The 24,066-nt window shown below is 54.3% G+C and overlaps 10 protein-coding genes across 10 annotated transcripts; 7 read left to right on the top strand and 3 right to left on the bottom strand.

Moving 5' to 3' along the window:
* Positions 1–206: 206 nt before the first annotated feature.
* BDP55DRAFT_729699 (oxoglutarate dehydrogenase) lies at positions 207–3,393 on the bottom strand (the record flags this gene model as incomplete). Its single annotated transcript, XM_060579604.1, has 2 exons — positions 207–748; positions 804–3,393. 2 exons carry the CDS (start codon positions 3,391–3,393, stop codon positions 207–209), a joined length of 3,132 nt encoding a protein of 1,043 aa, XP_060428313.1.
* A 1,240-nt stretch (positions 3,394–4,633) lies between these two features.
* BDP55DRAFT_694721 (uncharacterized protein) lies at positions 4,634–5,719 on the top strand (the record flags this gene model as incomplete). Its single annotated transcript, XM_060577386.1, has 1 exon — positions 4,634–5,719. One exon carries the CDS (start codon positions 4,634–4,636, stop codon positions 5,717–5,719), a length of 1,086 nt encoding a protein of 361 aa, XP_060428312.1.
* An 832-nt stretch (positions 5,720–6,551) lies between these two features.
* On the top strand, positions 6,552–7,689 carry BDP55DRAFT_667232 (uncharacterized protein; the record flags this gene model as incomplete). Its single annotated transcript, XM_060575161.1, has 1 exon — positions 6,552–7,689. One exon carries the CDS (start codon positions 6,552–6,554, stop codon positions 7,320–7,322), a length of 771 nt encoding a protein of 256 aa, XP_060428311.1. The 3' UTR covers positions 7,323–7,689.
* On the top strand, positions 7,690–8,419 carry BDP55DRAFT_667231 (uncharacterized protein). Its single transcript, XM_060575160.1, has one exon. The coding sequence runs from the start codon at positions 8,166–8,168 to the stop codon at positions 8,358–8,360; it is 195 nt and encodes a 64-aa protein (XP_060428310.1). The 5' UTR covers positions 7,690–8,165; the 3' UTR covers positions 8,361–8,419.
* Positions 8,420–8,799: 380 nt separating this feature from the next.
* Positions 8,800–10,468, bottom strand: BDP55DRAFT_554634 (basic region leucine zipper; the record flags this gene model as incomplete). The annotated part of the gene is made up of 2 exons (XM_060569411.1): positions 8,800–9,344; positions 10,165–10,468. 2 exons carry the CDS (start codon positions 10,466–10,468, stop codon positions 8,800–8,802), a joined length of 849 nt encoding a protein of 282 aa, XP_060428309.1.
* A 1,731-nt stretch (positions 10,469–12,199) lies between these two features.
* BDP55DRAFT_181512 (uncharacterized protein) lies at positions 12,200–12,966 on the top strand. The gene has a single exon (XM_060565820.1). The coding sequence runs from the start codon at positions 12,258–12,260 to the stop codon at positions 12,648–12,650; it is 393 nt and encodes a 130-aa protein (XP_060428308.1). The 5' UTR covers positions 12,200–12,257; the 3' UTR covers positions 12,651–12,966.
* On the top strand, positions 12,963–14,870 carry BDP55DRAFT_667225 (centromere protein Chl4/mis15/CENP-N). Its single transcript, XM_060575159.1, has one exon. It carries the CDS (start codon positions 13,346–13,348, stop codon positions 14,777–14,779), a length of 1,434 nt encoding a protein of 477 aa, XP_060428307.1. The 5' UTR covers positions 12,963–13,345; the 3' UTR covers positions 14,780–14,870.
* Positions 14,871–14,907: 37 nt separating this feature from the next.
* BDP55DRAFT_694718 (TatD family hydrolase) lies at positions 14,908–16,187 on the bottom strand (the record flags this gene model as incomplete). Its single annotated transcript, XM_060577385.1, has 3 exons — positions 14,908–15,833; positions 15,893–16,070; positions 16,134–16,187. The coding sequence occupies 3 exons, from the start codon at positions 16,185–16,187 to the stop codon at positions 14,908–14,910; spliced, it is 1,158 nt and encodes a 385-aa protein (XP_060428306.1).
* Positions 16,188–17,002: 815 nt separating this feature from the next.
* BDP55DRAFT_667219 (ribonucleoside-diphosphate reductase large subunit) lies at positions 17,003–20,519 on the top strand. Its single transcript, XM_060575158.1, has 4 exons — positions 17,003–17,295; positions 17,350–17,507; positions 17,568–20,037; positions 20,093–20,519. The coding sequence occupies exons 1-4, from the start codon at positions 17,277–17,279 to the stop codon at positions 20,134–20,136; spliced, it is 2,691 nt and encodes an 896-aa protein (XP_060428305.1). The 5' UTR covers positions 17,003–17,276; the 3' UTR covers positions 20,137–20,519.
* Positions 20,520–21,954: 1,435 nt separating this feature from the next.
* On the top strand, positions 21,955–22,948 carry BDP55DRAFT_633122 (uncharacterized protein; the record flags this gene model as incomplete). Its single annotated transcript, XM_060572514.1, has 2 exons — positions 21,955–22,201; positions 22,647–22,948. 2 exons carry the CDS (start codon positions 21,955–21,957, stop codon positions 22,946–22,948), a joined length of 549 nt encoding a protein of 182 aa, XP_060428304.1.
* Positions 22,949–24,066: the final 1,118 nt, after the last annotated feature.

Raw genomic sequence — 24,066 nt, 5'->3', positions numbered from 1 at the left:
AGCCAGGTCTTCTTCCATGCCTTCCTACCTGACTTTTGTAATGGCACAATCTCTCCACCATGGAGACGTCTGTGGTATTACTCAGAGGTATATTTTACAATTGTACAAGGAAGGCGTCGCTCCCACTAATCTGATCCTGCCCGTGCCTGTCCTTAGGCTCTTCCCATTCACCCGCTATGTCATGTCTGTTTGATGTTAAGTAATGTTTACTCGCCCTTCAGCTTGTCCTGCTTTACAGAGAAAGCCATCTCCAGGAACTCTTGCTCCTCCTTGTTGTGCAGACCCTTGTTACCAGCGGCAACAGATGCACTAGGGCCACGGCCAGCGTACATGACGTGCTTGCGGTCGTGGTGCTCAGTGTTGTTGAGCAGAGTCTCGAGGCGGGGCTGGACGAAACTCCAGGCGCCAGCGTTCAGGGGCTCCTCTTGGCAGTAGACAATGGTCTTGGCGTTGGGGTACTGGTCGAGGTTCTCCTTCAGTTGTTGCCAGGGGAAGGGGTTCAGTTGCTCGATACGGGTGAACGCGACGTTGTCGATCTTGTTGTCGGCGCGGTACTTGGACAGAGTAGCCCAGACCTGGCCAGAGCAGAGAATGACGCGCTCAATCTCCTCCTTGGGCTTGATGACACCAGTCTCATGCTCAGGGTCGGGGATGATCCAGCGGAAGTGAGAGTCTCCAGAGAACTCTTCAATGTTGGAACGAGCCAAGGGGTGGCGAAGCAGAGCCTTGGAGAAGAAAATGATGAGAGCTAGTAAATGTGAGCGATAGGACCTACGGAGATGAAATGATCAGAGTGAACTTACGCTTGCGGAATTGACGGTGCATCTGTCTACGAAGGACGTGGAACAAGTTGGAAGGGCTGGTCATGTATGCGACCTGCATGTTGCAGTCCTGGTGCTGGCGGTCCAGCTTCTCGGGGGAGGGGAAGACGCGAGGGTCCTCGTTGCTCAGCTGCAGCCATCTCTCGAGACGACCGGAAGAATGCTCCGGACCCTGGCCGTCGTATCCGTGAGGCAGGGACACAACAAGACCAGTTCTCTGCATCCACTTGGCCTCACCGGAAGCAATGAATTGATCGATAATGCACTGCGCGTTGTTGGCGAAGTCACCGAACTGCGCCTCCCACATGACGAGAGCATTGGGAGAAGACAGCGAGTAGCCGTACTCAAAACCGAGGGCACCAAACTCGCTCAAGGAGGAGTTGGAGATGACAAACTTGCCCTGGTCCTTGCTGACGTGCTGAAGGGGAGTGTGGGTGTCTTCGGTCTCCTGATCGTGGAAGACAGCATGGCGCTGAGAGAAAGTTCCACGCTCAACATCCTGACCGGAAACACGAACGTGGTGACCCTCAGTGACGAGGGAACCGAACGCAAGGGCTTCAGCAGTGGGGAAGTCGATGTTCTTGCCCTCGACAACAGACTTGGTCCTGTTAGACAAGATACGCTTGAGGTTGCGGTGAGGCTGGAAGCCCTCGGGGGTGCTGCCGATGACCTCTCCGAGGTGGTTCAAGGTCTGTCCGTCCACGCTTGTCTCGTTGTGAGGGAGGACCTCAGTCGCAAGCTCCTTGGGAGACTTGAAGCCGTTCCACGCAGAGGTGGTCCATTCCTTGGAGGTGGGTTGGTATTCCTTGGACTTGGAGAAACTCTCCTCCAGCATACCCCACACCCACTGCTTGTGCTCCTCAATATCCTCCTTGGTGAAGCTGCCATCCTCGAGAAGCTTGTTGACGTAGATGGCAATCTGAGACTCGTGGTCCTGGATGCGCTTGTACATGAGAGGCTGGGTGAAGGAGGGCTGATCGGTCTCGTTGTGACCGTGCTTTCTGTAGCAAACAAGATCGACAATGACATCCTGCTGGAACTCAGCACGCCAGTCGGCAGCCATCTGGCACACGAAGTTGACAGCCTCGACATCATCGGCGTTGACGTGGAAGACAGGCGCGTCGATGGCCTTGGCGATGTCGGTGCAGTAAGCCGTGGAGCGGGCAAAACGGGGATCGGTGGTGAAACCAATTTGGTTGTTGACTACGAGGTGAATTGTACCGCCAGTAGAGAAGGCAGGCAGAGAGTGGAATCCAAGACATTCATAGACGACACCTTGCGCGGCGAAGGCAGCATCACCGTGGAGCAGAACGCCCATGGCAGTGCGATGCGTCTTCTCATCGTTGTTGTAGTGTTGGATAGCGCGAGTCTTGCCAAGCACAACGGGGTCTTCAGCCTCCAAGTGAGAAGGGTTGGCGACAAGAGAGAGCTGGACGCGCTTGCCGGAGGGCGTAGGGCGCTCGAAGTTCATACCAAGATGGTACTTGACATCACCAGAGCCCTCGTCCTCGGCGCCGGCAGTTCCAGCGAACTCGCTGAAGATGGACTCGTTGGGCTTTCTTACAACGTTGCTCAGAACGTTCAGGCGACCACGGTGAGGCATGCCGATGACGATATCCTTGACGCCGTAGTCAACGCTGCGATCGATCAAGGCCTTCATACCGGGAACGAGAGTCTCGCAGCCCTCAAGGCCGAAACGCTTGTCATTCGGGTATTTCGTGGCAAGGAAGGATTCGAAGCTGGAACTCCAGATGAGACGATCGAGGATGCGGCGCTTCTCGTCGATCGAGTACTTGAAAGCCTGGGGGACCTCGATTCGCTCGCGCAACCAGTCGCACTTCTCTCTGTCGGGAATGTGGATGAACTCAATGCCGTAGGAACCGCAGTAAATCTTCTCGCAAGCATCAATGATTTCGCGGAGAGTCATCTTCTCGCGGCCTTCCTTCTTGAAGCGAGGCAGAATGCCAGGTCCAAGCTCATACTCGGCATCGAGGTCCTTCTCGGAAAATTGGTAGTGCTCGAGAGTCAGTTCCTTGGGCTTGATGTTACCGAAGCCCTGAGACTCGTTTCGGATCCCAAGGGGGTCGATATTGGCCTTGTGGTGGCCTCGAGCTTGGTAGGCGCGCACCAAAAGCTGGACCTTGAGATGGTTTGTGATCTCAGAGCCCTGGCCGAGGCCAGCACCAAGTGCTGGAACGCCACCAATGGCTCCAGGAACCAGAGAAGGGGGAGGAGTGAAAGCCTGGGCGATGGGCATGTCGCCGTTCTCCATGTTCTTGAAGTAGACCTGCCATGAGACGTGCACGCTCTTGGGGTCTTGCTTCCACTGCATGTACATCTCATCAATATAGTTGGCAGTGTTGCCGGACAGGAAGTTATCGTTGGGGTTCGGGGCATTGTCGGTCGCGCTCGCATAGTGACGTTGGCTGTTCAAGGCCAGGGGGCGACGGGCAGCCGCGAGCTTCCTCGTCGAAGTTCGCGACGCGATGGTAGAGAAGCATGATGATGAGCTTGTAGGTTTTGAGGTGTGAAGCACCCGGGTGCCGGCTCTATACACAGAGCTTCGCAACATGGTGGCGGATAGGGCGGTTGTGGAGGAAGGTCAACGCCGTGAGCTGGATGAGCATGGAAAAGATGGAAAGGAGGCAAGCAAAGACGGAACTTTGTCGGTCCTCGGGAGTAGGCGGTCGGGTTCATACGGGCCTGCGGCAAATCTGTCTTGGACTGGTGGAGAAAAGCTATAGCCCCACATGAGTAGGTACGGCGGCTGACCTTCCACAGCTGACCTAAATTTGCATATCATTCGTCTGCTCAGCTCGATAAGACATAAAACTGGATACACCGATATTTTCTGTCATGCATTAGTCGGGTCTAGAATTGCGATCCGGGGTGGCTCTCTGGTGTAAGCTCCAAAGTGGCGAACCTTCTGTGGCTGGACGTGGCTAGTCCTGGCCCCAGGTTCTCATTGGCCGACGATGCAGGCCGGCCAGAGGCAGCCAAAATGTCACGTGACCGTTTGTCGTCTCTTTTCCCCAAACGCCACGATGCAATCTGATTCCCAAGAATCTGGGTAGACAAATCATGACGCTTTCGACTTGGAAAGATCTAGGTCCGTCCGAGGCATCCAGGGACTCAATTTCTAACAAGTTTGGAGGGGCGAACCACGTGTTGGCTATCAGGCGCACTTTCTCCAAGTCTGAACATTGGAAGTAGGCGGAGGCACGGCTGTGCCAAAAAAGCCTAGGTATGTGGCTGAGGTACACTGCCCAATCAAACTGCGTATTGTGACTTCACCCTGTAAGCCCTCTCCGCAGTCACGAGAGCAATGCCCCTGAGGCTCAAAGGTCATAATCTCTTTAAGAGAAGATAGCCAAAGCGGTATTTCAACTTCAAATTAAGGCTGAATATCAGGCAGACTACTTTGTCAAGGCTCTGAGTCCTTTGATATGGATAGAATCAATATAAGATGACTGGTTTGAAGTAACTCAGCATACCCATGAAACCCAAACCATTGACAACAACAAAGACTGATATCAACTCATTTGACACCTTGACACTACACCTTTGTGGCCCATAATATTGACTGAATAGCTCACCCCATCAAGTCAAACTTTGGGAAACTTCTGTTTTACCGCAAACTTTCCTTTGAGAACGAACAACCACATCGCCTTCCCCGACGGCTTCTGCCCCACTTTGACACTTATAACAACTTCACTGCAGCAGCAGCACACACTACCTTCACAATGCCTTACCTCGGCGATTCTTTCCCTTCCTCAAACTCCTTCTCCACCAGCGAGAAGCCTGAGATCAGCATGTCTATCTTCGAAGCCTTCAAGCAGAAGATTGGTCGCAAGTCATCTCGCAAGTCCAGGCAGAAATCCCAATCAAACATGTCGATACCCGGCAGCAACAATACCTTTTCAAGCCCTGCAGTCCAACCCACCAACCGTGAGTCTTCACCCCAGATTATCGTGACTCCTCCACCTCCGACCAAAAGCGCTGATAAGCCTTCAGCTCCCGACCATGCTCCTCCAGCCTACTCGGTTACAGCACCCGCTCCATCGGTAAACGGATACCTGGCAAGCAATGGTGGACCTGTTAGAAGCCCCTCATCCGCCCTGTCCACCACCCCGTCCGCCGCCGCTTCCATCATGTCCAGCACCGGCATGAGCGTTTCGACGCCAGAGGACCCCTACGCATTCCTTTCCTCCTTCGACACCATTTTCGTTATTGACGATTCGGGGTCCATGTCCGGCCGTTCGTGGCCCGAGGTTCAGGGTGTCATCCGCAACGTCGCCCCGATCTGCACGTCACATGACGAGGACGGCATTGACCTCTACTTCCTCAACCATGAGAACCAGGCAGGTGGAAGCCCTCGGGAGGGCAAAGCTGCCGGTGGCTACTACGGAATCCGTCGTGCCGACACGGTCGAGGGTATCTTCACGTCGGTTCGTCCCCGCGGTTGCACGCCTACGGGCCAGCGCCTCCTCGCCATCCTCAAACCTTATCTTCAGCTCCTCGAGACCAAGAAGAACAACATCGAGAGCGTCAAGCCCATTAACCTCATCGTCATCACCGACGGTGCCCCCTCCGATGACGTTGAGGCAACCATCCTGTACGCAGCCAAGAAGCTCGACAAGCTCGACGCTCCCATGCACCAGGTTGGTGTGCAGTTCTTCCAGGTCGGCAACGAGCCTGGTGCCCGCGAGGCGCTCCGAGAGCTCGACGATGACCTCGTCGGCAGATATGACGGCGATCTTCGAGACATGGTTGACACCGTTACCTGGGAGAACGGTACCCGCGGTGTGCTCACAGCAGACAACATCCTCAAGGTCGTTCTCGGTGCGGTAGTGAGACGTCTTGACCGTCGTCGCACAAGCGGCGAAAGCCGTCGCTAAGAATGACCAGCTGCATATGTTTCTCTCCTTTGTTAGTAATTTCGGGCATCAATGGCGTTTGGGAGGATAGAATCAGCTTCCGGGCCCCTCACAAGGGCCGTTGATGGCGCAAGCCGATACCTGATACCCAACGGAAGGCTTTCTGGATAGATCTCCCTTAGAGACAGGCAATGAGTTGTCCTAGACCATGATTGCATGGCTCACACCATCGGAGGAGGTTGATGTACCACCTTCCCCATCAGTGGAGAATATAATAGTAACCATAGACTAAATGTTCTCTTCAATGAGACTTAACCAAATTGCAATATTGGTCCGCGCGCGTGGGGGGAAATGTGACCAAGTTACGATGTAAAGGCTGGTACATCCGCAAGTGTGTGATAAGACAACCCGCCGCTGATATATTTCAACTTATCTTCTTCATCAGCACTGTAACGCGTATCAAAGCAAAGAATATGCCAAGAGAAACCCAAGCTTTTATGAGTAATAGCGACGATTGTAATTGTGATAAAGAGAGAGAATGCATAGAGAGGCAGGCAGACGAGTTTGTCATCCACTTTCGTGGTTTGGATTGTGGGAATGATCAAACAAGACAAGAAAGAGGGAGAAAAACCGACGGGGTCTGGAAATTGCTAGCAGATGCTTTTGGCAACTCGGACGCCAAGCGGGGGGAGACCCACCTCACTCTCACCTTGAGCATCGTCAATAAACTCACCACAACTCATCAACAAGCCCTCTCAAACTTCAAACCCCCCAAACCTCGGGTTTTAAAGGCTCAAAACTCGCTATAATTATCATACCAAAAACGAAAACATTTACGCAAGACATTGCCCAAATGAGACCACCATTCGGCTACATCCCACGTCTGTACGCGCCTCTCCGACTCTCAACCCGCCAATCATTCAGACCGTCACCCGCGCTGACCGCCGCCGCCGCCACCGCGACGACAACGTGGTTGACGTTCAAAAGCAGGATGAGCACATCATCGGGCCCTCAGTCGACGACAATGTGGCCAGCTGCAAGTCAAGGTGAAGGTGAAGAGAGGAACCTGAACGGTGGTGGTACGGGTACTGGTACTGGTAGCCACCGAGAGCACCACCCCACGGAAAGCACGTCACCGGCCCCTAAAAAAACGACATCAAACGCCCCCGCGGAGGCCAGTCCCAACACCAGTGGCGCCGATTCTAGCCAGCGCCAGCCTCACTCCCAGGGCGACGATCAGGACCTTGCTGGTGCTGAGAGGCGGGATGGACCCCTGGCTTTGCCGCCGCTGCCCGAGACCGAGACCTCGTCGTCGTCTGGTGCTGCTGGCGGGAACTCCGTGGGAGGAGGAGGAGGAGGAGACAACAAGGGCGTCAGCAGCAGTAGCAGCGGAAGCAACACCATCACGCTCGACATGAGCGGCGGCGACGCCTCAACCAAGCTGGACCACCTCGGCCCCCTGGTCGTCAACCAGGACGGCACCATGTCGCGAATCAGCAACTGGGGCGAGATGACGGAGATTGAGAGGCGCAACACGGTGAGGATCTTGGGTAAGAGGAACCAGCTTCGTCTTGCTTCGCTCAGGGGGGAGAAGGAGAACAACGGGGCCGAGGCTGGAAAGTGAGGATGTGGAAAGAAAATTTACTTGAACACCTAGAGACACTCCCCCCTTTTTTACCCCGTCTCTATATTCACATCTGTAACGAAGTACCACTCGGTGAGACTCATTCATTCGGAAAGACTCGTGAGAAGAGCCTGGAAAGAGTTTGTCAAAGATATTGTAGGATTAAGTGGATGTACTATAGTAGTTCCCAATAGCAAGAGGATCCCCCATCACCCCCATCGCTCCCATCGCTCCCCCCTTGACTCTTTGAGAGTATCGACGAGGGTTCAGATGGTAAGGCCGAGTAGTTGCGTAAAACTACTGCACGAGAAGTCAAGAACCAAGCACCCGAGAAATGAATCGTCTCCATTTTCAACCAAAAGTCTCGCATCCCGTCTTGTCCTACCGTCCTCCTAAACTCCTCCAACCTGGTCCTGAGCCCGCCGCGCCGCGCCCGCCCGCCCCTTGGCCTAGACAGACAGGATTTTCCGTTTCGCCATCGTCGGCCCTCGTCCCGTCCTATCCCACGCCGTATAATGCGTATTACTTCCTCACCCAGCCCACCATATTCCGCGGAGGGCATGTCGTTAAGGATTAGCGGATTCTGAATTTTCATCGTTCTCTAGGAGTCTGGAGTCTGGAGTCCGATGGACTGATGGAGTACCCGTACCCGTAACGAACCAAGCCGTTCGGATCCCCGTTGGCAGTAGAGTCATCCAACCCTACCCTGACCAGCCCGGCCATGGGCGAGACATGGCGCTACGTACCTCCCCCGACCGACTGACTCTACACTAGGCCCTGGGACCCTCGAGTCTGTGGCGGCTTGGCCATCAGTTCCTGCCCGTTTTCTGCCTCAATGGGGGCATGTCGGTGCGGTGGAGAAGAGCGCGGGGGTTATCGGTGAACACGAACATTACAGCCGAGCAGCGGCTCTTTCTCCTCCGATCCGCCATGGACACAAGAGCAGGTGAGGCCAGGGGATGCCTGCGCAGGCTCGGGGTGGTTGAACTCTACCTGATGGGGACCGCGGGAGCACGCCTTCGAGTTGCGGGATGTTGAGACCTTCTAACCCGACTCTAACCTGAGCACACACGCTGGGAGGAACAAGAGCTTGTAAACGGTTGGTAAACCTGAATAGTTTAGAGTTGACTAAGTCAATAGCCTTGGGTCGATTAACCCATCCGTATAATTCATTGCTGTGATATACTCTATCACGTCCCAGATCATGAGTTCGTGCAGGTATAGATACATGTTAAAATCTCATCACATGTTGCCAATCAGTAAAAACAAGCCGCTCAATAGTACCGCCCGATCATCTCCCATCTAGCCCCCTATCACGACTCCCACCCCACAGCACGCCTCTTCGTCCCTCCACGGTATCAAACTCCATTTGGTGCCAGAATAAAACCTAATGTCTTGAACATGAAACGCATTGCATACAGGCGTCAGTCGGAGAGAATATAGTGCCTCCTCCGAGTGTTGACCAAGTTTCCCAATTCTACTTTGCCTCCTCAGCCTTGAGAGAGTCCGAAGATGTCGCGGTCGTCTTGGTTTGCTTGTTCTGGAATTCCTTGAGCATAGAAGCAATGTCCTCGCTGCCCTCGTTCTTCTCCATGACGAGGTTCTTGAGCCAGCGGTTCTCGGTTTCGAGAAGGTTGATGCGCGATTCCAAAGCTGAGACCTTGTCCGACATCTCCTTGGCGCTCTTCTCGAGAGCCTGCTCACGCTGCTTCTTCTTGATGCGGAACCTGGCGCTGGCGGCGGTGTTTCTCCTGCGCTTGTCCTCCTCTGCGGCAACGCGAGACTGCTCCTCGAAGTTGTGGCCGGGCCTGCTGACTCCGTTCAAAGACTCAGGAGTTCTGGTGTCGGCGGCTGAGGGCGTGGGAGCGGCATAGTGGTGGTTGTGCTGCTGAGATACAGGAGGTGCCGCGTAGGTGGGTTGCGGGTTGGGCTGGAGAGGTTGAAGGTTACCCAGGCCTTCGGCGAAGGGCGGGACGCCCGAGGCAGGGTAGGGGTTGGTGAAATCGTGAAAGTTGAATTCGCCTGTCATTGTTCATGGTCAGATGGATGATTCAAGGCAGGAGGTATCAGTTCCTGGCATCGTGGCGTCGTTGAGACGGCGGAATGAGGGGAAAGACGGGGCGGATAGCGCTTGATCGAAAGAACAACCGCATCGACGAGTCTAAATGTTGGAGATACAAGACCATCAACCATAGCACTTGCTTAATCGGTGTCGGATGGCGGCTGCCCAGATGGTCGAAGCATCCCTGCTAGGATGGATGACGAAAAGTCACGGGATATGGCACCATCCCCCGGCAATTTGTAAGCTCCAGTCTAGAGTCGCAGCTCTCCCTCGATACCGCACGCCGGCAACCTGCATAAGAGCAGGCAGCTTCTCCCAATCAAGACGTCCGAATGAAACATGGACTGCGCATGAACAGGGTGGGGTAAGAAAAGACAGGTTCGAAATGCTGGTGGTGATAAGGCGGTCGCATGCACTTGGCTGCGACCCTGAGTGAAAGTTGAGCTGATCGCTGATGAGGGCTTGGGGTTAAAGTTCAATGAAGCCACTTGACTCATGTCTGAACGGTGAATCGTCATCTGTTTCCCATTCGCCCGATACTGAAGTGATCGTGCCCATAGCTGTCTGTAACGTGGCAGATGGTTGAAGGAAAAGTTATGGTGTGAGTGAAGAACATAGTGATGAGGAGTAAAAATGACGACGATGTGAGTGAGCTGGGACTTTTGGTGCACAACCAAAATCAGATTCAAAATCCCAAACAGATCCAAGTACTATCTCAGCGTGAACGAAAAGGAGACAATACAACAATTCCAAGTAAACATGAAGAAAGCATCGTCTCACCTGGCAGAGAAAAGTCGACGTTGCCAAAGTCGCCAATGGGAGAGGTCAGTTCTTCGGTGACGGCGCTGGATGGAGCCTGGGGCTCAGCGGCGGTAGCGGTCTCGGCCTTCTTGGGCGGTGCCTGGTAGTCGGTGTGCTGGCCAGTCTCGAAGTCGAAAAATTGAGTGTTTGTGAATATGGCGAGATCATCCTCGAACGTGAAGTTCTCCTCGGCGGAACCGGGCTCCTTGACGGTGTTCAGGTCACGCAGGTAGCGAGACACATTGGGCGCGCGCCCACCTCCAGTGCTTGTGTAAGGCGACATGTCGCTCGGCCGGTGAAGGCTCTCGGTTGCGAAGCCGGCGGTATTGGACCCAAAGAATAGAGAGGCAGAAGAGCAAAAGGGCTCCTTCAAATCGACTCGAGGACGAGGGTGTCGATTTGTTTTGTGGTTGTAAAAGACTGGGTCCCAGAGATCAAGTCGAGGACGGCGGCGATGGCGTTAAGTGGGTTGGCGTTGTGGCCGCGTTGGTTGTAAACCCCCCAATGTAGTTGAATTAAATGCGCGCGGGTTGAGGACCGGGATCGATTCCAACTTTTGCTCGTGCTCGGCAGTGAAGTCGGCGACGATGGAGGGGCAAATCTGGCGTCGAATCGGGTAGATGTAAGACGAGACCTGGCGATGGTCGGTAGAAGTCGAATGTGTCGGTCGGATGTTCTCCTGAACGGGTGTCTGTCTGTCTGGGTTGTCGAGTGCGAGGTTCGTCTCGGTCTCTGGCTGGACTGTTGGGTGGTTCAGGGAGGAGTGGATGGGATGGGGGAAGAGGAGTCAAATTGGGCGAGAATGAAGCCTTTGTTCGGAGAGGCAGGTTGCGGACACAGGCCGAGTGGATAGTATTAGTCAACTTCTTTACCCGACAGCGCGACTTTCAGTGCCCGGAGGGGAGGGGCCCCCCCAATGCCCCAAGGGTGCTCCGCGCTGCTGGTTGGCTCCGACCATTGGCCGACGGCCATGTTCATTTCCCTGCAGAGAGGGCACCCCACGCATCTACGTACCGCTGCAGGCTACACAAGTCTCGCCTGGGAGATACCTCCATTGAGACTTGAGAGTGGTGGCCAGGCATATGCTAGCCATCCAGGCCTGGAACCTCCACCCACCCACGTCCTCTCCCACCACTTCCACTGATTCTCACACGCAAGAGGTAAACATCACACCGGAATTGTTAGCATGTCGCCCTTTCGGATGTTGAGAATACCGCCAGCGCTGCGCTATTTTTGCCCTGATCCGAAGGTCCTTAGTACCACAGGGGCGATGTGAGCCCCCCACCAGCCGATGGACGGGGCCGTGCTCCATCTCATGTCTCATCCAATCACCTACGAGAATCCCAGTCGACATGTACTAAGCTTCTACATTTGCCGGGAATGACATTACAGCCAAGTCACAGCCGTAGGACATTCCGAACAGCAGTACTCTCATAACCTGCCTTCTTTCCGAGCGCACCCTTTCCAACTCCCGGAACCATGACCGGGAAGCATGAGCACTCGATCTTGGAGCCCCTCTCCACACTGCTGTGGACACAGTGCCTATGTACACATCCACCCGTCATCACTTACCCAAGGGCTGGCGAACGAATCATCTCTTGGCCACTGTTCTGAGAGCCCCGCGGCAATTGCGCATCTCTGGCCTGACAGTGTTCCGACACCCCTCGTTTTCGGGCTGTTGGCAATTGACGTCTTCAAGTCGCATTTTTGGTTGATCGACATTTATCTCCGGGGCTTCATCTTTCACTTGATCTCCCATGTCTCCGTATTTATGTAAAATGTTTGGGTGTGAGAAAATTCTGACGTTGCCAGCCAGTGTGGCCTCTCTTGGATTGAGTTCCAGAAACATTTCCACCGACGAAACGTTATTACACAGATTCTAAGTTTTGTGCGCACACATGAGTCCACTTACGCTGTGGCTTGCATCGATCGTGGAAGATTATTAATGCTTCGGTACTAAATACCGGCGGTAAGTGCAATACCCGCGCTACGGTCACGAAAAAAAAAAAAAAGCAGCAATCCCAAGTCCCAACCACGTTGTTCGTTGCTGACGGTGAAAACCCGGGTCCATCATGACTCGGCTGGTCTGGTTTGGGCATGGTCGCGGGTTTCTGGTGTCAACCTTGCCGTGTTTCCTCTGGCGTGTCTGGGCACGGCATCGTCTCACGGTCTCTTACACACCTACAGATACTTGTGAAAGGACCCTTAAATCTGAATTTCTAAGCAACCCCTCCGACCCTCGGAAGCGCTACCGGCCATGTTCGGTAAGTAGGCCCGACCGTGCCTCCCAGCCGCTGCATCCTGCACCTAGGTCCTGCGCAGTATTCTTCTTCAGGCTTCAGGGACTTTACCGCGCAAGACCAGGACCGCCGTCTGCCAGGCCCCAGCCATTACCAGGCTGCCAGGGCATCATTATTGAACTTGATGGATGGTCAGGGATGAACAACAGCCCCGCTAGCTGGTAATCTGCCCGTTCAACCATGTCTTGTTCACTGCCCACGCCCTGGTCTTGCACGTTTGATGCCAACCAGCTTGGGTAAAGCACATGTCGGTCCCAGAACATCGTGAACCCCGCCGTTGCCGTCAATATCCCCTGCGCCCTCCACTGTCAGCAACTTGCTCCCGTCGTTTGCGGGCTCCGGGCTGGGTGCCACGGGTGCCTTGGCCGCCGGCCTCTCCTCTAGGGACCCGCCTGCGTGGTTGGTCGGATCGGACACCCATAATCCGTCTGTCAGCGTCCCTGGCTGCCTTTCCTCCCTTGTTCAACCTTAACGTCTGCCGCCCACAGAGCCACTGCTCCGTGCCCCTCCGTTGTGGCCCGTGTCCCCCTGTTTGCGGCAAGCCCCCCCCGACCCCGTATGCAACATGTGCTCCGTGCACCACAACTGCATGTGAGCTTTTGAGGTACGGATACGCGACGCGTCTTTGCTTTACAACGATCCCACGACCAACAATACCTGTGTAAAGCCCATCTCCGCTTAAGATACTTCAGCCTCGATTACCGGGGTGATTCACGACAACCTCGAGGCTTTAGTATCGCGACATTGTTTTTTTTCTTCCTGTTTTTGTACTTACCCGCGACGTTACCGGTGAGACAGTGCACTCGGGATACATCAAATACACTGCCTTGCTTTTCTTCGAGCACAATGTTTTGACGGCCATGGCACGCTTCTCAGTCCCAACTACAGGGCGCTTATCGTCGACCGTTCGACTGCCGCCCAACAACTCTTCCGTTCAAAAAGCTCTAGGCCGCTTATCACGATCCTCTCTGCTGTCTCTGGTCCTCGAATGGCTCAGTGATGAGAATGTATCATTATGCGCGCCTATACTAAACGAAGAAGAGGAAGACGATGACGGTCTGTACCCTCCGGCATCTTCTCTGGAAGGCCTACGAACCATCTATGCGGATCTACAGTTCAGGAAAGGGTCCAAACGAGAGGTCATTGATCGCATCACCGACGGCGACTGGAACCATGGTCTGACCCTATACCAAATGGCGCTGGCAGATGCCCAATACCTTGAAGATCACCCCGCATCGCAGAAATGGAATGCCTACCGCATTGTGCCTCTCAAAGAGGCTTCATACGTCGATGATGAAGAGCAGCCCCCAGAAGTCGATACTGCGTCTCTAACTCTTCCTCGATTTCACCCATCCACGTTCATCCAAAACCTTCAATCTCATGTTTTGCCCGACGTCAAAGCTCATTTTCATTTCCATCGACCTCAGGGGCTTACATTATCCGTCTTGCGTATCTTCATCGTCGAGTCTCCCTATAGCACGAGTATAACACAACTCGGAAATGGTTCTGCGCAGTCGGAGTCCGATTTCGACAGCTCACGGACACTATACATTGCCTTTCCAGATGCCTCGCCATTCGTCTACTTGTCCAAAGCACAGACAGTCGGGTCTTTGGGATCAAGCGAAGCCAAAAGCTTTCGCAACCTGGTCGTCGAGGGGATACCGAAGGCGCTTTCTCGGCCCCAAGAACGGTACACACTCAAACCCACAAACATCACGACCAAAAACCTCGATGCGCTGTTGCAATCCAGAGGCGTTGGCCGAACCAACGCGGCAGGCGGCGGTTGGGACATTTATGCCGACAAGAAGAATAATGAGTCACCACTCGAGACCATCTTACCGACGCCGCCTTTGTCGGAAGACTCAGCAGACGACGCCTCGGCTTCGACGACAAAGAGAGATCTCAAACGAAAAGCCGGCGCCATTGATGCAGATGAAAAGTTCTACAAGAGAGCACGTCTATGTGCCCAGGCCAGATTCGGCGAGACCGGCAAGATTGACGATGGGTTGGGCATCGAGCGGGTGGACATTATCATGGAAGACCCCTTTCCTAGCAACAGCCTTCGAGCCGAATCAGATGCGGAACAGCGGGCCTCATCAAAGTCACCAACTTGGACTCCCAACGTTAAACTGACATTGCACGGTTCACATGTATTCGCGGGCATACGGCAGCTTGTGGAGAACGGCATCATAGACGGAGAGCGGGTACCGGGCTGGATGACTGGCGAAGAGGGAGTTACAGTAGGGGCCGTCCGGCATGGCAGGATCAGGGGCCATAATGGCTCTGGCATATGAAACCTTCTCCGACAGGAGAGCCTTGTAGGTCGCAGTCGTTGCGTTGCGCGTGTACCTTCAATGAATTTGATACCCCAAATTGATTTCTTCGAAAGTCTTGTCTATTATTCTACGTCGTGTTCTACGCCTCATTCTACGCCGAAAACCTTGACAGTATTCTTCCATGCGGCCTCGCAAATGTCTTCAACTTCCACTCCCTTGATGCCCGCGACGGCTTTTGCTACACGCTCAATCATGCATGGCTCGTTCCGGCCCTTGACCATGGCACCTTCCTCCCACTTCTCCTTCTTGACGACCTTGAAGCGCTCTGGTACTTCGTGCTCCTTCTTTTGATTCTTCTTCTTGGGTTGGGGCTTCTGAGCTGCGTCCGGGGTTACAGTGCCGTTAGCAGCGCCGTTCGCAGTGCCGTTGACCACCGGCTTCTTCTCAATGAGATACTTGTAGCCGAAATGACTCGGTCTGATCTCGCACCAAGGACCATCGGTCTCAATCATCATCCTGTCCAGGCCAATCTGCTTGACGACCTCACAGTTCTCCTCGGTTTTGAAACTGCAGCCATTGATACCAATGTACAAGCCGAGATCCATCAACTCCCTGGCTTCCTCCATGGAACCAGTGAAGCTGTGAACAACACCACCCTTCTCCAGCTTCTCGAGCTTGTCCCCGAACTTGTCCTTGAGTAACCGGACAAAATCCGCATGGGCAGCTCTGGAGTGCAGGAAAAGGGGCAGCTGAGGCTTCGTTTCGAGGACGAGATCAAGCTGCGCCGCGAAAGCGTGGATCTGGACCTTCTTTGAGCAGTAGTGTAAGCGGTCGTAGTCGAGCCCAAACTCTCCAAAGGCGACGACGCCGGAATGGGAGGTGGTCGACTCGTTGATGAGGGCACGGAGCTCGGCTATGATGGCCACTGTCTTCTTCCGATCCGGCTCGTGGTGCTCGGGGATAGGTTTTTCGGGGTCCGGGTCCGTGTTGATGCCTTCTGCGGCCTCATCCGAGCTGCTGAAAATTGCGCTGCTGCAGGGGTGGATTCCGATCGTCGTATACACGACGCCAGCTGCAAACGCAACGTCAACAAACAGGCTTGACGTGAATGGCACGTTTTTCTTGACTCACGGTAGTCTTTTGCAATATCCAAGGCATCCCTGGAGCTTGTGAAGTCGGACCCCGTGACTATGAGCTTGGTGCATCCGACCTCCTTTGCTCTTGAGATGACCCCGGTGAGATCGTTGGGATGCCGTTGCTTGCCATGGTGCAGACCTCTGAAGATGGGATCGGCCAGGTTGATGCCGATCTACCAGGAAGAAAGGGTTATTAAGCTGACTTATGGGTATGTAGACGATTATGATTAACACACATCAATGTACCGGGGCTGGTATGCCGGCTTAGACGGCTCAGTGGGAGCGGCCATTGTGACTATGGTTGATGGCGATGACAGAAAGCTTCTATGCAAGGGTTGGATCAACTTTTGCGGCCGTGCTCTGGTAAGAAGCAAAGCGGAGAATCCTCTCATGAACGATGGGCAATGATGTCTTCAAGCTTCAAAATTTTCTGTCTTGAAGGCAGGAAAATGCCAATTGATATAGTCGTGACGTCGTTTGGCCTCAATCTCACTGAGGGTGTTCAATTGATTTTGGCCTCTCTCACGTGACATCGTGATGAAGTGGAACCCCCACCATGAAGCGACGTGCAGCGCACGCGTAAAGTGCCTACAGAAAATCCATTAAAGTGCACTGCATCATTGCTCTGAAACGATGAGGAGGGGTCAACGCGTGCACCCGACAAAGTAACGAGACGCGATCGAAATCAATTAAAGACTTTCTGAGTGCATTCCAAGCAAGACCAGTTCCCCGGGCCAAGTGTGAGGTCATTTCTCGTTGCAAACAGCAACCCGCGTCAGACGAGAGAGAGAAGAATGGGAAGAGACAAACAACATCCACAGTGGAGTGTGTTGTCAGACTTGATTTCCAAGCCTGCCGTAGCATTAGTCAAGTGGTAGCCAGCTGTGAGATTGAGATTGTCCATCTTTTTACAGTGCAAAAGCCCGTCGTCCATTGTGTTCCAGGCAAGTGTTGGCTCGGGGATGCGAACGTGAACCGAGGGGCACGGGCGGAGATGCCTAGCTTACCAGGCTGGAAAACCGCTTTTGCCAGCCAATTTATTATTGATGCCTTGACGTGGCCCCCCTGCCCCCCTACCTCGTCGCGCTAAAGTCCACTTTGGCGTTGAGACCCGTGGACGCGTTTCTACGCGAATTGGCAGTGCCATAAGTATCTGCAGCACCTCCTGGCACCTTTCTATTCTTTTTCAATCTCCCCAAACCCAAACACTCTTGACGCAACGTCTACTTGCACCAGTACAATTCTAATTCTTGGTGCTCTTGATACCCCCTCTCTTCCTCAGCATTCACCTTCATCTTCTTGCTCTCAAGTGTTACGTCTCCCACGAGGCGACGCAACAACCCCCGACTCCCACAACCTCACAGCCATACTCCGGCAAGATGTTCGTGAGAAAGCGCGGTACGTTTTGCTTAGACGCGTTAAGTGATCACATATGATACTAATTGAATGTAGACGGGCGCCAGGAGCGCGTCCAGTTCGACAAGATCACTGCCAGAGTGTCCAGGCTATGCTATGGCCTCGACATGGACCACGTCGACCCGGTTGCCATCACCCAAAAGGTCATCTCCGGTGTCTACGGCGGTGTCACCACCGTCCAGCTTGATGACTTGGTGAGTACTGCTCTTCCGCCTCTTGCCCCGCGTATCGGATGCTAATAATCTCATGAACAGGCCGCTGAGACTGCCGCCTATATGACCGTCACCCACCCCGACTACGCCATCCTCGCTGCCCGGATAGCGGTCTCCAACCTCCACAAGCAGACCAAGAAGCAATGGTCTGCGGTCATCAGCGACCTTTACCACTATGTCAACCCCAGAAACAACCGTGCCTCTCCCATGATTGCCATGGAGACATACGATGCCGTTATGAGACACAAGGAGGAGCTAGACTCTGCCATCGTCTACGACCGCGACTTCAACTACCAATACTTCGGCTTCAAGACTCTGGAGAGATCATACCTGCTCAAGCTCGACGGCAAGATTGCCGAGAGACCGCAGCACATGATCATGCGTGTCGCAGTCGGTATCTGGGGCGACGATGTTGAGCGCGTCATTGAGACCTACAACCTCATGTCCAGCAAGTTCTTCACACACGCCTCCCCCACACTTTTCAATGCCGGTACCCCTCAGTGCCAGCTGTCTTCATGCTTCCTCGTCGACATGAAGGAAGACTCCATTGAGGGTATCTACGACACCCTCAAGACCTGCGCCATGATCTCCAAGATGGCTGGTGGCATTGGCCTCAACGCTCACCGTATCCGTGCCACTGGCTCCTACATTGCCGGCACCAACGGCACCTCCAACGGTGTCATTCCCATGCTTCGTGTCTTCAACAACACTGCTCGCTACGTCGACCAGGGTGGCAACAAGCGTCCTGGTGCCTTCGCCATCTACCTTGAGCCCTGGCACGCCGATGTCTTCGAGTTCATGGACTTGCGCAAGAACCACGGCAAGGAGGAGGTCCGTGCCCGTGACCTTTTCCTCGCCCTCTGGATCCCCGATCTGTTCATGAAGAGAGTCGAGAAGAACGCCGAATGGACCCTCATGTGCCCCAACGAGTGCCCCGGCCTGGCTGACTGCTACGGCGAGGAGTTTGAGGCCTTGTACGAAAAGTACGAGCGCGAGGGCAAGGGTCGCAAGACCATCAAGGCCCAGAAGCTTTGGTACGCCATCCTCGAGGCTCAGACTGAGACCGGCAACCCCTTCATGCTTTACAAGGATGCCGCGAACCGCAAGAGCAACCAAAAGAACCTCGGAACCATCCGCAGCTCCAACCTCTGCACTGAGATTATTGAGTACTGCGCCCCCGATGAGGTCGCTGTCTGCAACTTGGCCTCTCTTGCCCTGCCTACCTTCGTTGACTACAATGAGGGTGTCTACGATTTCCAGAAGCTTCACGAGGTCACTCAGGTCGTTGTTCGCAACCTGAACAAGATCATTGATGTCAACCACTACCCCGTTCCTGAGGCTCGCAACAGCAACATGCGTCACCGCCCCATCGGTCTTGGTGTCCAGGGTCTTGCTGATGCCTTCCTCGCCCTCCGCATGCCTTTCGAGTCTCCTGAGGCTCGCGATCTCAATAAGAAGATTTTTGAGACCATCTACCACGCCGCTCTGACCATGTCCGTTCAACTGGCCAGGGAGGAGGGTACCTACTCCACGTACGAGGGCTCCCCTATCTCCCAGGGTATCCTTCAGTACGACATGTGGAATGTCAAGCCCTCTGACCTCTGGGACTGGGACTCTCTGAAGGAGCAAATCAAGGAGCACGGTGTTCGCAACAGTCTGCTTGTTGCTCCCATGCCTACTGCCTCCACTTCCCAGATCTTAGGCAACAACGAGTGCTTCGAGCCCTACACCTCCAACATCTACCAGCGCCGTGTTCTCGCCGGCGAGTTCCAGGTTGTCAACCCCTGGCTGCTGAAGGATCTTGTCGACATGGGCTTGTGGTCCGATGCCATGAAGAACCGTATCATCGCCGAGAACGGTTCCGTTCAGAACATCCCTAACATCCCCGCCGAGGTCAAGGCTCTGTACAAGACCGTCTGGGAAATCTCCCAGCGCACCGTTGTTCAGATGGCTGCCGATCGTGGTGCCTTCATTGACCAGTCCCAGTCCCTCAACATCCACATGAAGGACCCGACAATGGGCAAGATCACCAGCATGCACTTCGCTGGCTGGAAGCTTGGTCTCAAGACGGGCATGTACTACCTGCGTACTCAGGCAGCTTCTGCTCCCATTCAGTTCACCGTCGACCAAGAAGCGCTCAAGGTCGCTGACGCCGCCGTCGGCAAGGCTCTCAAGAAGCGTGCGCCTCCCCCTGGCCACGTCGCCTCCCCCGTTGTGAACGTCCCCAGGCCCATGTACGCAAAGAAGGACTCTTCTTCTGCTCAGGATAACGGCATCCCCACCCCCAGCGTCACCCCTCCTCCTCCCAGAACTGCTCCGGCCCAGAAACCTGACAACTTCACCGCCGATGTTGCCGAGGGTGACAGCCCCCGCGCGCTTCCCACTGAGCCCGTTGAGACTGTCAAGATCGAGGAGCTCCCCGTCTCTGGCAGCAAGACCCCTGATGCTGAGGACAAGACCGAGGAGAGCAAGGAGAGAGAGTTGGATATCTACTCCGAGGCTGTGCTTGCCTGTAAGTTACTCCTCACTGAACCGTTTCCAATAACACTCACTAATCCCCTCATTAGGCAGCATCGAAAACCCCGAGTCCTGCATCATGTGCAGCGGCTGAAGAACACAGGAGGTGAAGTTGTGATGGATTTTGACGGCTGATGACACACGTTGATGGCATATTATGGGGTTCGGGGCATTTGAGTATGGGATCACGTTGGTAATAGTTTTATGTTTCGGGCTCATGGGTGGCATTGGTCATTGACACCCTATCTGTATTTGTTTTGACGTACAACGCTCTGGGCAAGGCTGCCCTTTTCGCTTTCTCGCATGGGCTGTTTACGAGAGGTTCTCGTCTTTAGACGGTCTTCCGCGGCCCAGAGGGCTCGACGGTTCCGATGCTAGGATTTTGACTGTTGCACACACAGATCACGGCGTTGGGAAGAAAACTTGGTTTGGTCACAATTCCTTTAGCAGTAGTATAATTGTTACTCGTATCATCAACTATGCGACTTGCAATCTCGTGAATTTGCTTAACATTAATTTGAACATCACTCCCAAGCTTGGCCATTTTTCGATTAGTAAAAGACATCTCATCCCGCGATGTGTAATTAGACAAACGACACATGAGTTGACATTGGGCGGGCACTGGCGGGCCAGACCTCTCTTGCAAATGACATATTCCGTCTTGTGCGTCGGGTTCCTGTATGTTGTGCAACCTGAGGCCTAGACAAACGCATGCGCGGGGAAACATGCCGGGGCCGATCATGACAACATCAGCTGTGTGTGGCCTCAGCTGTGTGTAAGGCTACCACACAACACACATTTACACGCACACTTACACATGTATGCGTACGTGTACACGTTGGGCCCCAGGTAAGGCAGTCAGTGATATAGGACAGCTATTGGGAGTTCAAAGAGATGGAGGTCGTGGCCGCGGCGACGTGCTTGGGTGGCAATAGATGAGACCTCGGGGACGGGTCGCATGTGGCGGATCGTGTATGCATCAATCGGAACGAATAAATGACTTTGCTCATGGTGAGAGTGATGATACTGTGATGACGGTCAATTTGCTATTGTGCTTCACTTGAGTCGGTTGTTCATACACACATCTATACACACACATCCATACACCACGCGCGGCTCGATGGAATGGGTCGAAGACAGATGGGCGGCCACTGATTCGTGCGTGGAGTCGCGGTTTGTCTTTCTTTCTCGGTTCTGAGACCATTTCACGTCGTCGATCCTTTTGCCATGTGTAATTTATTGGAGGCATTGGTGAAGGCAGAGTGACGCGATGATGCGGGAAATGGATGTTTGCTGTTCCCGTTGTAATGTCCTTTGGTTTGTGGATACACCAGAGGGCAAAGCCTTCGACACTTGCCAAGTGTCGTGCCAAGTGTCGATGGAAAGTGTCGATGGAAAGTGTCGATGGAAAGTGTCGAACAATGTTGACCGTTCTTGCAAGCAGTCTAGCAAAGCAGACATTTCCTCTGAATTGCCTCCACGGCAGATGTGTCCGTGTGCGACAGCCTAGGGGGGTAAAAAGGGACTTTCTGACGGCCATCGGCTAACGATTACCGACCTCCATCTTGCCGCAACTCTGCAACTCTCGCTATATCTGCCTTCACGGCATCGTGGTGTCTACTCTTGGCGCCGTCGCAGTTCAGCTATTTCTTGTTTGTTTCACACTATTCTCGGCTACCCGCGTCATGCCACTCGACGGACAACACAACGGTCACACCCTCTTACCATGACACGAGAAAAGGGGCGGGGGCGGTTGTCTACCTATGTAGATGACCTGGCAATGGGAGACCTATATATTCGAGGAGGTGTTTTGATGGAAGGGCACGGATGGTACGCGTTTCGCGAGGCAGGCATTTGAGGGGGAACGCACCGATCACCACATGGATTGCCAGTGGTTCACGAGTCGGCAGGGATGTCACGTTCTCTCGCTCCGCGTCGCACCTTCGCTTCCAACAGAGCAGAAGTCCGGATGACAGGGGCTTTGATGGAATTCAGTCGTGACTCTCAGTACGGACTGTCAGGACCTGCAAGAGGCACGACTTTTCCGATAGATCGGGATGGACTCCCACGGTCAAGGTCCCCGGACGAGGCCGTGACGCCTCGTTGGGAGTCCGTCAAGTGGGTGGCTGGTGTAGTTCGACTGTTCGGGCCGTCGTCAGGTGAGTCGCAGCGATAAGGTATTTTGTGGATCGGCCATCGAAGGGCAATACGTCAGAAGCTTCCCTCATCGTGGCCCCAGATAGCGGCCGGTCCAGCAATAGCGCGACGAAGACGTGTTCAACCTTAAGGGCCGATTTTCCGGCCTCGTTGACCGATCTTGAGATCTCCACCCATCGTGGTCGGGCTAATCTGATTGCGATGCGCGCAGACCACGGTGAATTTGGGTGCTTCATCTCTAATGTCTCGGAGCGTCTAGAACGAGATTGCTACCCTCGTCCTGTCTGTCTCTCGACACGACCTCCCCGCAGTGGTTGGCTAGAAGCAGAGATTTGCTTGTTTCTCTTCTCGAGGTCAACCGCTGTGGGTGACCTAGCGTGGAAAGTTGGAAAAAGCTCATCGAGTAAGGGGGGGCTGCCTCTGGATGCGGGACTAACCCTTGGCAAGCTGAGGGATGGGTCCAGTCCCGACAAGATTTGACTAAAGGCCTTGGCAACCACCACCAGCCCCTGGGCCCTGGCGTGGGCCAGGGCGGGAGCGCAACGTTGGGGAAGCGAATGGCGGTGTTGGTGGGACGGGGACCTGACGGATGTGCCGACGCTGAAAGGGCGATGCAGAGCGATGCAGAGCTGGTTTTGAGGCTACTGCGTAGAAGGGTACTGATCTCCAGGTCCCACCACGCCGCCGACGCTCTATTGAGAGGTAGCGTGGTGCAGAGTGTGGAAGCTGGCGGTCACCATGACAATTGACCTGTTGTTGGTCGCTTCAGGAGAAAGAGCTTGCTTCGGGAGATCATTGTGCGCTCCGACGTCAGACGAACCAATCCATGTCGAAGGGAAGCAGCAACATGGGCTGGCTCGCAAGAAGTTTTGGCGCAAATGAAGCGGTAGTGTCTCATGGTATTCGGCGCAAAAGCATGAATAAATGAATGATGGGAAAGAAAGTGCGGGAGAAGTCGTTGGTATGTGGGAATTGACTCTGATCCTCCAGGCGTAGGAAGCTCAACCCCTGTCTCCTTTCCTCCCCCGTCCTTTCCCTTTTTGCCGAACCTGCCCAATTAAACGTCGGAGTACACAGAGTGGAGCGCCACGGCGCCACAACAGAGGACGTCCGGGGTCATTGGCGAATCGGACGCGTCGACGTGCATTTGATTGACCTCATCCCCTCTTGGTACGGTGATAGCCACGCAACCACGTCCGCCCCAGACCTTGACAGCTAGCACTTTTTTCCTTGTTTCCAGCCGTGACTGACTGCAACTCACCCCTCAGTCACCGACTCACCAATGGGCCATGGTCCGGCGGGATCTGTCTGCCCACGATGATTTTTCTTCTGCCGTCAACCTTCGTCACTAACGGTCAACCTGTAAGCTATCATGTTGCCGACTTCCGGCTGCCTCTTTCTAGCATGACGAGAGGCCAAGCGTCGGGCGGTGTACACCTCCCAAATCAAGGCCACTGTGATGCAAGATGACCGAAGCCAGCTTCACGTGGCAGATACAAACTACGTTGGCTTGCGCGTCGTGCGGGTAGATGCGAGCTTTTCCGGCTACCTCCAGCTTACCGACCTCGCCTCTCGAAGCCCCGGAATTTGTTTCGAGCTTTCAATGCTGGGTCCCTGTTTCCTGTCCTTCATTTCTGGCCGCGGAAGCTTGATTGTCGCATCGAGAAACAGCCTTGCCTCCTGCCTCGTTAGTGCTGCAAAAAGCAGGTTGGCATGGGTATCTTGGATGGCAGGGTTCGAATCCAGCAAACTGCTCACTCCCCTCGACTCGCAGTCGCTTGAATTGTTGACCCAGGCGTCCGATAAGGAAGGACTTACCGGTAGAGCCTCTTCCCATCGAGGTTCTAGTTGCTGGGCAAGGTTCCAA

The sequence above is a fragment of the Colletotrichum godetiae genome (assembly GCF_030913485.1).
Source record: "Colletotrichum godetiae strain CBS 193.32 chromosome Unknown BDP55scaffold_26, whole genome shotgun sequence".
NCBI classification, from domain to species: Eukaryota; Fungi; Ascomycota; class Sordariomycetes; order Glomerellales; family Glomerellaceae; genus Colletotrichum; species Colletotrichum godetiae.
Note: the sequence above shows the minus strand (reverse complement) of the source record. Positions and strands in the feature narration are given on the sequence as shown.

What these genes read in the sequence shown, in the direction of transcription:
- BDP55DRAFT_667231 (XM_060575160.1), top strand. Translation starts at nt 8,166, where the DNA reads ATGTCGGTGCGGTGGAGAAGAGCGCGGGGGTTATCGGTGAACACGAAC.
- BDP55DRAFT_181512 (XM_060565820.1), top strand. Translation starts at nt 12,258, where the DNA reads ATGACTCGGCTGGTCTGGTTTGGGCATGGTCGCGGGTTTCTGGTGTCA.
- BDP55DRAFT_667225 (XM_060575159.1), top strand. Translation starts at nt 13,346, where the DNA reads ATGGCACGCTTCTCAGTCCCAACTACAGGGCGCTTATCGTCGACCGTT.
- BDP55DRAFT_667219 (XM_060575158.1), top strand. An exon ending in CCGTCCAGCTTGATGACTTG is followed by an intron (nt 17,508 to 17,567) that starts GTGAGTACTGCT and finishes TCTCATGAACAG; the next exon opens with GCCGCTGAGACTGCCGCCTA. An exon ending in CTCCGAGGCTGTGCTTGCCT is followed by an intron (nt 20,038 to 20,092) that starts GTAAGTTACTCC and finishes TCCCCTCATTAG; the next exon opens with GCAGCATCGAAAACCCCGAG.